The sequence below is a fragment of the Pholis gunnellus genome (genome assembly GCF_910591455.1).
Source record: "Pholis gunnellus genome assembly, chromosome: 17".
NCBI lineage: Eukaryota > Metazoa > Chordata > Actinopteri > Perciformes > Pholidae > Pholis > Pholis gunnellus.
In genome coordinates, this window is record NC_136544.1 from 21780386 (window position 1) to 21795662 (window position 15277).

Here is a 15277-nt window from a genome sequence, read left to right on the forward strand (position 1 = left end):
AATCTGCTCCAAATCTCTCATATGTCATAACATCCTGACTCAGAACACATCTATATGACAATTTAGAATCATAGTAATAGCGCCACCTAGCTGTTGTAACTCGACTGTACTTTGTCAAAACTGTCCCAAACTTGACGTGCTTGTTGACGGTCATGACTTTAGGACTTCTGCATGCTAATATTAACTCATAGTCATAGCGCCACCTACTGATAAGCACGGACGTAAGCAGGATTCTATAATTACAGCGGCCCAAACACTGAACTTATTAAAAGGGTTTGTGGGCACACCATGAGAAAAAGACTTCTCTGATCTAAATATGTGCAAACTAAGATGCTTGGAGAGCAAAAGTTAGATAACGAAGGTTCTCAACCCGTCAGTGAGCATTAGTATAAATGATCTGTCCAGAGCTTCTACATGAGAATCAGGTTAAATGTCACAATGAATGCTTCACACGACAATCTAAAGTTACAGAAGAGCTTAAAATGAAACCAGTGTTAAATTAAAGTGTTCAAGTAAAAGCAAATGATTCTACTGTTCTGTTAACTTTCATGTAAGTCCAAATCCAATCAGCAGCACAGCAGGGAGCTGAACCCCATCCCATAAACTGAGTCTGTTATGTTACTAACACTGAAGCGCATTCATGTTCTTAATGATCTTAACAGGCTTACAGTTATGATTGTATCGGAGGTTCACTCAACACGTTTGAGGCTTCAGACCTGTCAACACGATCTTGTTACGCTGCTGGTCGACGCAGGAAATATCGTCTAACTCGTGCACGCCGTGTACGATGGTCACAGAAATGCACGAAGCTGCGACGGCCCGACCAATGCTGCTCGCAGCTTTAATTCTTATTATTATTTGTACAACTTGTTTTTATGAAGATGGATTTTTGTTTGGTTTAATATGTGATAGGAACCATTGTTACGTCCAGTGTTGCTCTGGGGACACATTTAGCCGGTGCCAGTGTTGCCAACTTGGTGACTTTCTCGCTAAATCTGGCGACTTTCCAAACCCTCATGGAGACTTTTTTTGTCAAAAGCTGCGAGAGACACATCTAGAGACTTGTTGTGGTGTTGAGACGTTAAAGCTCGTAGTTCTGCTGCGTGTGAACGAGCAGCTCAAAGCTCTCACAGCAGTCACAGCTGCAGTCAGAGCAGACGCAGTCGCTGCGTATTCATGTATCTGCACTCTGCAGTTAGTGTGTTTTGAGCTTCATTTTTACACAAAACAAATCATAACGTAGCTGTGTTTCAGCTGCAGGACAGCAGTGAAGGTATAGAATGCACGGCCCACCACTGGAATATACACGTTTATATATATGTATATACACAATGCTGCAGCAACATTAATCCAGAAACACTAGATATTAAAGTATAAAATGTACAGATCAACACTTTGACTTTATTATATTTTAAATATTTGTTTCGTCAGAAAAGAGAAAATCAGACTTCAGGTTTCGATTGTGAACATTTATTGTTTTTGTTTGAATTTTTACCACAAAAAGTACCCGGTCTCATCGACTAAAACAGGTAAACAATAAGAACAAAAGAAGAAGAGAACACACCATGGCCTTCATCATCATCATCATCATCATCATGGCCGACGCTTTGTAACATTCAGACGGTGCTGTGATCAACACGGGCACCAAAACATCAGAGCGTTGGCCATAAACTCAGGTCACCTGTTAACCCGACGGAGGTCTTTAAATAACAAACTCTTTTACATTTTGGTTTTTTTATTAGATCGGTGAATTACAAAAAAAGGGCACATTTTTTATATCAAAAGTATTGCATCAAATCTGAAAACACTGAGATGAAGGAGTAGAAATAGATATTTAAAGTAATAAAAAACAAAACATTATTCACATTTCCCTGTGTCATCACAAAGTTACACCATTTAAATTGAAAATAAAAGTTAAAAAACATCCCTTTCATCCCCTCGTTCCCACAATGCATCAAACAATAAGAGGACCTCTGCTGGTTCCCTGAGGAACTCCTGCAGTGTGTTTCTATTGACTCCAGCTCTACGTCTAACATCTCACGTCTATGTTACGGTTATAAAACCTTTATTTTAGGTTCTTTCCCTTCTTTCTTTTCTCCACCTTCAGCTTGAACGAACATCTGGAACCAAACAACCACTTTACAGAAAAACAGCGTAAAATAACAGTTCACAGATATGTGCACGTGAAATGCGTCTGAATGCTTAAAATAATAACGATTATTATATATTTATAACATCAAGGCCACCAGTTACTAGTTAATAACTTCCTGCTCAGGTCAGAACGTGTGGCCTCGTTGTGATGGATTCTTGTGGCACAGATTCAATAATTTGGCAAAAAGTCGTTTTCGCTCCGTCACGCCGTCCGCTCGCTTTTGTAAACAGATGGATCACCATGGTAACGGGTCACATGACGCTGTCACAGTGAAGCTGCTGTCGAGTAAAAACCACGTTAATACTCTCGTTGTGCGTTTCTGGAAGAGGCTGATCATTGGTTCTTGTGGTTTTAACTTTCTATTCCTGTAAGTTTATGTTTACGTCTCATTTAAACTTTGTTTGATCTCATTGTTTATTTTTAGCATCTTTTACTCTACGAGCTTTAAAACGCTCTGGAACGAACAACAAGATATTAAAAGCTTTAAAACAAACAAAGGTCAAAACAATACTTCATGTTTCACAAATAATCTGAAGTATCAGCCAGATGTTTACGGCTCAGTAACATCTGGAAAACTGAAAACAAGAAAACTGAACATTTAAAAATTAAAAGTTTTTAATTTGTCCAAATCAGAGTTTTGACTCATGATTTCTGAAGTATTTTGATTCTCGTCATATCTAATTATTTCATATTTCTTGTCTTGACATCAATGGGCTTCCAGATTTCTTATAAACCTGTTAAAATGACTTAAAGTCCTAAAAAACTATATTTTGTATTCATTAAAAAGTGAATATTCGACCTGAGACGTTCGTGTTTTTGTGGTTTTTACTCGTCAGCATCAGGTTCTGTTTCAAAGAAACAACAACAACAGAAAACAGAAAGTAAAAATAGCATTATTGTAGTCAAATACTGAGGTACTGAGGTCTGTGTGGAAAGAGAACAAAGAAAAACACTGGAAATGTTTGACAAGACAATAAAATGAGGTATGTGAAGATGTACGGAGGCTGAAGCCGACGAGCAGCTGTAGTTACTGAAGCAGAACATTAACGTGGATTCATCAAATCAAAGGTTTTCATTCCTGATGCTTTTTAGAATCGTGAACAATCAAATCAAACTCCGTCAGCAGCGTTTCTCCGCTTCAGAGACGACGAGGTTTAAACACATTCAAACTAAAGACGCATCAGATGAATGTAGTCTTCTGTTTGTGTTTTTATAAACATATATATGGTTATTTGTGTTTTCCGGAGGTATGTGTGTGTCAACATGAGGTCACTGAACGAGGGATGAAGGAAGGAAGTAAAGAAAGAAGGAAGCAGAGATTTAGAAACCTTCCTCTTTTCTCTTGTTTCATCATCAAAAAAACCTGTTCAACAAACGTAGAAATGAATTCACATTCACCGAGTCAAACAATCAGCTCCTCCTCTTTACTCCTCTTTACTCCTCTTTTCTCCTCTTTACTCCTCTTTACTCCTCTTTACTCCTCTTTACTCTGAGTACGAGTAGTGATGCAGGAAAAGAAATCCTCAAAGAGCCAGAAAACTATCAAAAACATGACGACAAAAACAGAAATCAGCCGACGATAATCACAAAATAAAAAGTGTTTGTTGAGAGAAACAATAAAAAGGTCACTTTAAAAACAAACCACCACAGGAAACAGGAAACAGGAAACAGGAAACAGGAAACGACTGCTGAGGAGACGAGCTTATTGCAAAAAAAAAAAGAAAACAGTTCACCTGTCGAGACTGAAACTCACCTGCAGCTCGTTTCCTCCACCGGGCCGAGAGGAGGACGAGGAGGAGGAAGAGGAGTCACCTCCTCATCAAAGATCCTCCGATCACGTTCTTTACTTCCTCTTTTAGGATTAATTTCTTTCATCAAATTCAGCTTCAACATTTGTTTCAATTTAACTTGAAAAGAGTTCAAATAACATTAAATATTCATTATTTTACCGACTCTTTTGAAGTTCTTTTAAGTTCCTAAAACTTCACGTTAAACTCTTTCTGTGATGAAATAAAGTTTTAAAGTTTCACAGAATTAAAAACCAACATTCATCTTTTTAACTTTCATTGTTTTGATCGACGTTTCTTATTAAATGTAGAAAAAGATTTTTGCTCTTTGATTGATTTTCTTCTGGACCTTGTTCACGTCTCAGTGATCTGACTCCTGATTGGTCCGTCTGACTCTGACTCCTGATTGGTCCGTCACGAACCAATGAGGTTCTTGGTTTTTTTGTTTTTGTATGTCAGATTTCTTTAAAAAGTAAAAAAAAAAACATTGCTAACCGCTGAAAGTTTTGATTCTAAAAACTAAAACCGGTCTGGTTCTGTTGATCCCGGTCTGGTTCTGTTGATCCCGGTTTGGTTCTGTTGATCCCGGTCTGGTTCTGTTGATCCCGGTCTGGTTCTGTTGTTCCCGGTTTGGTTCTGTTGATCCGGTCTGGTTCTGTTGATCCCGGTTTGGTTCTGTTGATCCCGGTTTGGTTCTGTTGATCCCGGTTTGGTTCTGTTGATCCCGGTCTGGTTCTGTTGATCCCGGTCTGGTTCTGCTTTTCCGGTTCCAGTGAATCTCCGGGTTCCGGTTCAGGACCGGTTCTCTGGGTGCTGGTTCTGGTCCTCTGGGTGCTGGTTCTGGATGTGGCTCTGGAGGCGGGTCGATGAGGAGAACCTCTTCCCGCAGGAGGAGCAGCGCAGAGCGGAGGAGGCGGAGCCAACGGGAGACGAGGAGGTGGCCGCGATGACGGCGTGAGTCAGACGGTGAGACTTCAGGAGAGAAATACGACTGAACCTCCGACCACAGACGTCACACTCAGACCAGGTCCTCCTCCTCTTCCTCTGCAGACACAACACACAACACATGATACACAACACACACATGATACACAACACACACATGATACACAACACACAGCTACATCTGATCTGAATCCTCCTGAGCAGGAGGAGCTGAATCATGCAGTCTGGAGGAGCCTTCAGACCTGAGACAGCTGGAGCCGTAAACCACGAGACCACGAGAGCTGCTGAAGCTGCTGAAGCCTCCTGACAGCTCGACGTCACGTGATCATCTCAACAGGTTATATATATATGTATACATATATATATATATGTATACATATATATATATATGTGTATATATATATATATATATATACACATATATATGTATACATATATATATATATGTATACATATATATGTGTATATATATATATATATATATACACATATATATATATATGTATACATATATATATATATGTATACATATATATGTGTATATATATATATATATATATACACATATATATATATATGTATACATATATATATATATGTATACATATATATATATATGTATACATATATATGTGTATATATATATATATATATATACACATATATATATATATATATATGTATATATATATATATGTGTATATATGTGTATACACATATATATGTATACATATATATGTGTATATATATATATATATATACACATATATATATATATGTATATATATATATATATATACACATATATATATATATGTGTATATATATATGTGTGTATACACATATATATATATATATATATATATGTGTATACACATATATATATATATGTGTATATATATATACACATATACACATATATATGTATACATATATATGTGTATACATATATATATATATATATGTGTATATATATATATGTGTATACACATACATATATATATATATATATATATGTGTATACACACATATATATATACACATATATATATATATGTGTATATATATATATACACATATATATATATATACATATATATATATATGTGTATATATATATATATATATACACATATATATGTATACATATATATGTGTATACATATATATGTATACAGTATATGTATATGTATATGTATATGTGTATATATATATATACACATATATATATATATGTGTATATATATATGTGTGTATACACATATATATATATATATATATATGTGTATACACATATATATATATATGTGTATATATATGCATATATATATATGTGTGCATATATATGTATATATATATATATATATACACATATATATGTATACATATATATGTATATATACACATATATATGTGTATATATACATATATATGTGTATATATACATATATATGTATATTTTTCTCAGTGAAAATTAAAATATAAAATGATAATACATATATAAAGTGTCAGATCGTCTAAAACCAAAGAAGAAGATCAGCTGTTATTTTATGCGACATGTTTCCTTCCTCACCTTCCTCCCTTTGTCCTCTTCCTCCCCTCCTTCCTCTTCCTCCTCCTCCTCCTCCTCCTCCTCCTCCTCGCCCCTCGTACGAGATAGACCGACCCGGTCTGGACCGACCCGGTCTGGACGCTCGCCGGTTCTGTCCCCCGACAGGACGGACATCGTCTCTTTAGCGGCGTCTTCTTCCTCCAGCAGCTGACACGGAAGAGTCAGGAGACGGTGGAGCATCGAGGCAGAGGAGCGGCGCCCTGAAGACCAGAGACAAGAGAGACCAGGGTCAGGGTCCAGAGAGACCAGAGAGACCAGACAGAGAACCCTCAGTACACAGGGACTTCATTCACTGTAGCAGTACTCTGAGTGATGAGTCTGATGTCCAGTAGAGGGCAGTGATCTCTTTGGGGTCACCTGTAGGGCTGAGGGGGGGTCCAGGTCCTGATCCAGATTCAGGTCTGCTGGTCTTCCTCTGAGCGTCTGCAGCTTCTTCATCAGGAGAAAACACCTCCATGTCCTCCAGAGGAGTCCAGCGGGGGTCCTGCTGGGGTGAGGAGGGGGAGGGCTCCAGGGTCACAGAGGGGCAGGAGGGAGGAGCCACCTGATCGGCACCTCCTTCATTAAGACTCCGCCCACCTCCTCCTCCTCCATCCAGCTCCTTGATCTGCCATACGTCGCTGCACCACTTCTGACCAAAGACCTTGTCCAGGATAGGAACCCAGTCCTGAGACACAGAGAGGACGGGGGGGGCGGTCCGGGTCTGAGGGGGAGAGAGGAGGTGAGGGGAAGGAGGGGAGAGAGGAGGTGAGAAAGGAGAGGAGGGGAATTGAAGAAGGAGAAGAGAGAAAGGATGAAGGGAAGGAGGTAAAGGAGGAGCAGATGAACTTGTATCATGTGATTAAGTAGAGCTCACTGTGATGTCACGGTGTACCTGCGGTACACCGTGACATCACAGTTAAAGGTGTCCACTCACCGTCTCTCCTTGGCGTCTCTCTGGTGACCTCGGTCATCTCCTCCCTCGTGTCCTCAGAGCCGCTGGGTGACACCGAGTCGTTCTCTGAGCCCCTCCTCCTCCCTCCGGCTCCTCCCCCCCCCCCCCCTGTCCAGCGTCTCCCCCAGGTCCTGCTGCTCTCTCTCCATCTTGGTGATCTCCAGCAGCAGGTCGTCAAACGACGCCTCGACGATCTTCGTCAGCTCGTGGACCGCAAAGTCCAGGACCTGCTCCATGACCCCCTTCAGCTGGTCTGGAGGAGGAAGAGAGACCACCATCATCATCATCATCATCACCATCATCACCATCACGTGTATTTGTGTCTAAACAATATATTAATATACTGTACATAATGCAGCTACCAGCTGTTAGCAGACTGTTATGCTAGCGGGCTAGCTAGCGAGCTGTACCCAGCATGCAGTTCGGCGGTGACATTTTATAAATGTACAATCATTAGTGTTTATATTATTTATGTGTCACAGACTGTTGTGTGGTGGTGTTTTGCTGTTAAAGAGCGTTAGTTGTGGGTTATTGTTATAAAGTTATAACATCACTAGAGTCCCTCTCATTACACTAAGACCACTAGCGCCTTTAACGGTGAACAATACATCCTGCTGCCCGTTGAAGAGTGGCAGCAGTTGTTTCGGCGATGCACCGGTATGACGGTGTGTGAACAATTAATATCATACGGGAAATTAAAGCGGTATACCGCCCAGCACTACGATGCAGCCTGTGATTTAATAACCTGTAGCTCACAGCGTCTGGTCTTTACATGCGTTTATTGTGAAGTGTCCCAGCTTTAGTATGAAAGAGTCTGAGATGATCTCCAGGAGTTCATTTAATCACTTACACTAACAAAGCCCTCCTCCTCCTTTGTTCCTCTCCACAGTGAGCAGACGCCACACATGTGCCCCCCCCCCCCCCCCCCCCCCCCCACACACACAGCGGTGACCTCTGACCTGAGCGTGTCGGGGCCTCATTATCTCTCCGTCTGAGTTAATCTAACTCTCTCCAGTCTCGCGGACTGTGAGGGTTCAGAGTTTCTGAGTCCACATTTCTGCAGACTTTAACTGAGAGAATTACCCACAGTTCATAGCAACGTGACGTTAAACGCTGGGGTTACCAGTAGCAGCATGGAGAAGTAAAAAAAGGTAAGCAAAGGGTTTAACACGGGGTCCGCTGGTGCTACCGGTCCAGTGTCTCTGTTAGCACGCCGCTAACTAGCATCAACAAGACTACTGTCAGCTAACAACTCTTCATCTTCATCAGCCTCGTCTCTGGTTAATGAGAGGACTGCTGATTGGTCCAATTCAAACTGGTTGGTACTGGTTGGTAGGGGTTTAAACTGGTTGGTACTGGTTGGTAGGGGTTTAAACTGGTTGGTACTGGTTGGTAGGGGTTTAAACTGGTTGGTAGGGGTTTAAACTGGTTAGTACTGGTTGGTAGGGGTTTAAACTGGTTGGTACTGGTTGGTAGGGGTTTAAACTGGTTGGTACTGGTTGGTAGGGCTTTAAACTGGTTAGTACTGGTTGGTAGGGGTTTAAACTGGTTGGTACTGGTTGGTAGGGGTTTAAACTGGTTGCTGATGATGACGCTGATCATTATGACGATGATGCTGATGAGGAAGATGCTGATGCTGATGATGACCTCCCATCATCATCATCAGATGGGAGGAGTGAACGCTCCAGACTGGGAGTCAAACCAGCACATTAAGTGTCCTCTCTGTCGTCCTGCTGGCCTGGTTTTAAGGAGTGGGGGGGGGGGGGGGGGGGGGGGGGGGGGGGGGGGGGGGGTTGCGTGTCAACCTTGTGTGTGCGAGTGCACAGATGTGTGTGTATGCATGCGTGGTTTATTCTGTCTCACGTGTCTCTGTGTGTGTGTGTGTGTGTGTGTGTGTGTGTGTGTGTGTGTGTCTGAAACACACCCACACACACACAAAGAACGTCTGGATGAGTGACAGCTCCTGTGATGGAGGAGGTCCGTCCTGTTCAGACCGATCAGAGCCATCCAGACCTGATCCGTCTCACCATCCCATAATAACAACAATAACAACAAGCCTTCTATAAAGCAGAGCTGAAACAAGCTGCAGAGATTGAGCATTTTACACCCTCTTCTGGTATATTATATATATTTATATTATATATTTATTTCCTCCATCAACCTCTATTCCTGCTTCGTACTTGTGAGTCCAGATATCAGGAAACTAAACTCCGTCTGGAGTTCATCACATGACCCACGCTGCTTTACTGGCATCATCAGATCTACATGATGACGAGTAAAGAGTCTGAATTCATGTTTTGTTAGTTCTCTTCAAAAGACGACAAGTAAATAACTTTCAAAATGATTCTTTTCTGAATGGAGTCTGGTCCCATCAGTGCTATGCTAAGCTAGCATTGTAGCAGCTCCATCAACACCCAACATGACATCATCTAGGCGTAAACACAGCAGCGTGTTATTGTTCATTCACATGTGTACTCGGGTTGGGAATCACCAGAGGTCCCGCGATACGATATTATCGCGATACTGCGATATGCTGAGTATTGCGATAACATATATTGCGATTTATTTCTTTTTTCACCGCAAATGACGTCCCCAAAGGAAAACTGTGTTCAACATGTTTTATCTGATAAGATAAAGTTTTCAGTCTGTTCGTCTCACTTCAATCATTGTTATTGCAGCGTGATGTGATTGTGAAGCAGACAGACTGACCAACTCTCATAAAACCTTCATAAACGTTGCACCTGACAGACTGAACTGTTTGTATTACAGTCACATCGTCCATCTTCACTGAATGCAGACGTGTGTCTAACATGTGTAAGTACGATATAAGAGTTATATAACTGGTATAACTTGTGCTGCGTGGACGTGGAGGCAGAGAGACAGTCAGCGCTGCTCTCTCCTCATGAGCTGCTGCTGTTGCAGGTTTAACCCGGTTGTGAGGTCAGATTGAGCGTGTGAGTGAAACACTTCTCATGCAGGAATCCCGCTCACTGAACGGCAACGCCCACGTTAGCAGCGCTGTCGGTTACAACCACCAGGTTTCTGTCGGCCCGTTCTGGTGCTGCTTTCAGCAGCAGGTCTGTCGTGTTCTCCCCGGTGTGACTCAGTGTGCTGCTCTAGTTTGGAGAATGAGAGACTTCAGTCCTCTGAGATGTTGTGCTGTTATAGTCACACAGGAATCCACTGAGCTTCATCAACGCATCACAAGTTAATGCAACTCTTCCTGCTGAACTCAGACTCCTCCTCTTTAAGCTGCACCTCTCTGTAGAGCTCGGGCCGCGACGGCCTTCCTTGTTAAAAAAAATCAGAATCAGTCCAGACGTCTGATTCAAACGTGGACGGTGCATTTCTGATTTCTTTCTCCGATGTCTCTCTTTGTTTTTATCAAACACACTGACCCCTGACCTCTGCTGACCTCACCAGAAAACAACTCAGCGCCATCTAGTGGACTGAAAAACAAATTGATTTTATTGTTCTAGCACCAAAAAGTTTATAGTTTATATAATAAAAGATCGATTCTTGGCTTCCGTGTATCGATACAATATCGCCACGCAAAATATCGCTAAATATTCCCCCCCACTGTGAACACATCTGGTCTCTACTAACATGAGGCGTCGTAGAGCTCTGAACACAGACGGCTACAGTTTGTTTCCTGATTCAACGTCAGTGATGAAGGAGGAGCATCAACGCTGATAGGCTATCGTCACATCACATGTGTACAGAGACTTCGCTCTGCGTTTGGTGAGAAGACGGCTTAACGCCCCAGCTGCACCACGGCCAACACCTCCACCAAGCAGGAAGTAGATGAGAGGAACCGTTGACTCTTCACTTTATAGTTTCATTGTTTTTTAAAGGTTTCTTGTGTTCAGACGACATTTTACTTTTTAGGACGTCTTTGGTTTCATTCAATAATAGGATTGTATAGAAAAACATTCTTTAAGTCGGAAAATACCTTTTTTTCATTGTTAAGTAGAAACAGACCCCCAGCCGTCGTCAGAGAGCTCATCAATAAGGTCATGAACGTTAGCGTTAGCTTAGCTAAGTTAGGAAATGATAAAGTGTGGTTGTGAGTGTTGTTGTTGGGTCAACAGCAGAGACCGTTTATAAGAAGAGGCAAAGTCATGGTGACGTCTCTCGTTGGTTTGTGGATGTTTTGAAGCCTATAGTTTGCCGTTTTGTCCGTCGCCATCTTGTTTTTTTTACAACCATTGAACAGGAAGTGACCACATCTGGACTGAGGAGGAGTGACGCAGAGACGCCGTATACGTCTCTGGTGTCGACCTGTCAATCACTGTGTAGCCCCGCCCCTAAAGCATCCCCTGCTTTATGGTCTGTGTGACTCTAAATGGACCATCATTTACTAAATGAACATCATGCTGTATTGAAGAAGACTTGAAACTAGAGATTGAGACCATAAACTCATGTTTACAATGTTTACTGAGGTAATAAATCAAGAGAGAAGTAGAGTCATTTTCTCATAGACTTCTATACAACCAGAGGAGTCGCCCCCTGGTGGACACTAGAGAGAATGCAGCTTTAACATGTGAAGCTCTGACTTCACTTAAAGAACCGGAGGTTACAGGAAGTGAGCCGAACAGTTGGCTAGTGGACGCTGGGTCCAACGGTCCCTTCGGTCCGCCCACCACACACACACACACACACACACACACACGCACACACACACACACACACACACACACACACACACACACACACACACACACACACACACACACACACACACACACACACACACACACACACACACACACAGCAGTCTGTTGCTTCTTTATCCATTAGACCCTCATTCCTCTCAAGAAGAGCCGACGCCTCGTTCTTTATTCTATCTACAACCAGTAACGTCTTCGGTTCTCCAACCTTTCCCTCGTGTTCCGGTCACAGTGAGAGCTGCTGCGTGACATGACACCATGTTATTTATGGAGGCCTGGCTGCTGCTTCTCTTATTAGAACCAGGCCGTAAAACACACTACTGGCATGCACTGCCTTTGATATATATACATATATATGTATATGTGTATATATCTCTTACTGACAATATGTTAAATTATACCATAAATCAGCTTTATATCCTGCTCCGTTCTCTATTATTCTCCAATTAAACCCCCAACTAGAGTTATTCTGACCCGTATTAAGGCCCAGTGTGTAACCAGACTGGAGCTTCTTTGTCCCGGTCTAAGGAGCCCCCATGGGTCCTGGTCCTCTGCTGTCTGCTGCTTTTAAACGGACCTCTGCAGAGTTACGCAACGCGTCGCGTGCAGCTAGAGGGAGGAGGAGTGCCCTCACGCTTGTTGTGTTGGCGTGTTTCTACGTGTGAATGCGCGTGTTGTATAACGAGAGGAGAAGGGGGGGGGCTTAATCTGCCTACCTACGACTCGTCCGCGCTGCTCCAGGCGGCGTATGTCGGTGGGGACGCCGGGAAGAAGAAGCTGTTGTTGCGGTGGTGGTTCTGTCTTTTGTTGTCCTCCACCGCCGCCTCCTCCTCCTCCCTGGAGCCTGATCCGGAGCCGGTGGTTCTCCTGCTCCTTCACGGCGGCCTCCAGCAGCAGCGTGTTGAGACTGGAGCCCACCGTCTTGCTGATTTCCTGGACCGCTAGCTGAACGACCTGCTCCAGCACGGACTCCAGCTGGCCCTGGAAGAACGAAATGTACACGGCTCCGTTCATGTTTCCGGCTCTCTCATTCTCGTGTACCGGAGACCCACCCACTCCTCCGCCGGCTGCCCGGTCTCCCCGACGGAAAACTGGGCGTAAAATGTATAAAGAACCACCCCGGAGTTCGGCTCGTCTCCTCCGGCTGCTCGGCTCGCTCTCTCCGCCTCGCGCGTGTTACAGCTCCCTCTCGGTTGGTTCGGGCCGGAAAGACCGGAGTAGAGGCGCAGCAGCATTTTCCCGCCCACATGTCCACATCTCGTGCACGCTCGCGCCCTTACCAGTCAGCCCCCTCACGCCATTTTGGCTTTTTTAGAAAATAACATCAGTCATTCACCAAACGTCTTGCACGGACTCCAAAACACCTCCCAAATTACACACTGTGGCTCCACAGTACTACGATAATAGTACTTTTACTCCACCACCTGACCAACAACTGGACTGTATATTCAAACATCCACATTTAAAAACCTCTCAGGATAATATAAGAGTTAGCTGTGTATATATATATATATATATATATATATGCTAAACTTGTTAGCTTATTTATCAGTTTGCCACTTTAGTTAAATTGGTTGATTGATTAATCGTTCGGCCCACATCTTCAAATGTCATTCAGTTTAATAAAAAATAAAAGGTGTCTTTAATACTGTTTGGTGCATTTTATTGTTTCTCTCTAAAGGGGCCAAACATGAGTTTGAGAACTTGTGTTTTTGTCTCCACACTGCTCTCAAGCTGGCGGCAGATGAGCTGGCGGTTTGCAGCTAACGGTGTTGACGGAGCTAACGGTGTTGACGGAGCTAATGGTGATAACGGAGCTACATGAGCTAATGGTGTTAACGGTGCTAACGGAGCTACATGAGCTAACGGTGCTAACCGGAGTGTGGGCGCGGAATCTTCCAGCTGTAACTGCCGTATTATCTTTTTTTTTAATGCTAAACTATTATGTCCCAATTCACGACAGGCCGTATCTATGAATCTATATGTTTGAATGAATGATGTAAATGGAGCAAAATTAAATCTGTGATATTAATTTAGTTGGGTTGCAATTGTAACGTTATCTAGCTAGCTAACTTAGCTATGTTCCAAATGTGATCTTAGGTAGAAAGCTAATTTAGCTGTGTTCCAAATGTAACGTTATCTTACCTGATGTGTTTTATGCGACATGCACAAACATGCGCTAACAACATGAGCCAACATGTGCTAACAACATGAACCAACCTGTGCTAACTTGAGCTAACATGCACTCACATGTGCTAACAACATGAACCAACCTGTGCTAACATGCACTCACATTTGCTAACATCATGAACCAACATGTGCTAACATCATGAACCAACATGTGCTAACTTGAGCTAACATGCACTCACATGTGCTAACATCATGAACCAACATGTGCTAACATCATGAACCAACATGTGCTAACATCATGAACCAACATGTGCTAACATGCACTCACATTTGCTAACATCATGAACCAACATGTGCTAACATCATGAACCAACATGTGCTAACTTGAGCTAACATGCACTCACATGTGCTAACATGAACCAACATGTGCTAACTTGAGCTAACATGAACCAACATGTGCTAACCAACATGTGCTAATTTGAGCTAACATGAACCAACATGTGCTAACTACATCAACCAACATGTGCTAACTTGAGCTAACATGAACCAACATCTGCTAACCAACATGTGCTCATTTGAGTTAACATGAACCAACATGTGCAAACATCAACCAACATGTGCTAACATCAACCAGCATGTGCAAACAAGATGAACCAACATGTGCTAACTTGAGCCTAACAACATCAACCAACATGTGCTAACTTGAGCCTAACATGAACCAACATGTGCTAACTTGAGCTAACATGAGCCAACATGTGCTAACTTGAGCTAACATGAACCAACATGTGCTAACTTAAAATTACATGAACCAACATGTGCTAACAACATGAACCAACATGTGCTAACTTAACATTACATGAACCAACATGTGCTAACAACATGAACCAACATGTGCTAACTTAACATTACATGAACCAACATGTGCTAACAACATGAACCAACATGTGCTAACTTGAGCAAACATGAACCAACATGTGCTAACTTAAAATGACATGAACCAACATGTGCTAACAACATGAACCAACATGTGCAAACTTGAGCTAACAT

The 15277-nt window shown here is 42.3% G+C and overlaps 1 protein-coding gene across 1 annotated transcript; it reads right to left on the bottom strand.

Moving 5' to 3' along the window:
- Positions 1-1460: 1460 nt before the first annotated feature.
- Positions 1461-13518, bottom strand: LOC306709275 (uncharacterized protein). Its single transcript, XM_079177342.1, has 5 exons — positions 12817-13518; positions 7484-7683; positions 6854-7199; positions 6458-6696; positions 1461-4983 (listed from the first exon to the last, which is right to left on the bottom strand). The coding sequence occupies exons 1-5, from the start codon at positions 13112-13114 to the stop codon at positions 4732-4734; spliced, it is 1335 nt and encodes a 444-aa protein (XP_079033468.1). The 5' UTR covers positions 13115-13518; the 3' UTR covers positions 1461-4731.
- Between the last annotated feature and the right edge of the window lie 1759 nt (positions 13519-15277).

Coding starts and splice junctions, on each gene's coding strand:
- LOC306709275 (XM_079177342.1), bottom strand. CDS start 13,114: ATGAACGGAGCCGTGTACATTTCGTTCTTCCAGGGCCAGCTGGAGTCC. Junction 7,684..12,816: donor GCAGCGCGGACGAGTCGTAG/GTAGGCAGATTA, acceptor TTCCTCCTCCAG/ACCAGCTGAAGGGGGTCATG. Junction 6,697..6,853: donor ACCCCCCCTCAGCCCTACAG/GTGACCCCAAAG, acceptor TCTGGTCTTCAG/GGCGCCGCTCCTCTGCCTCG.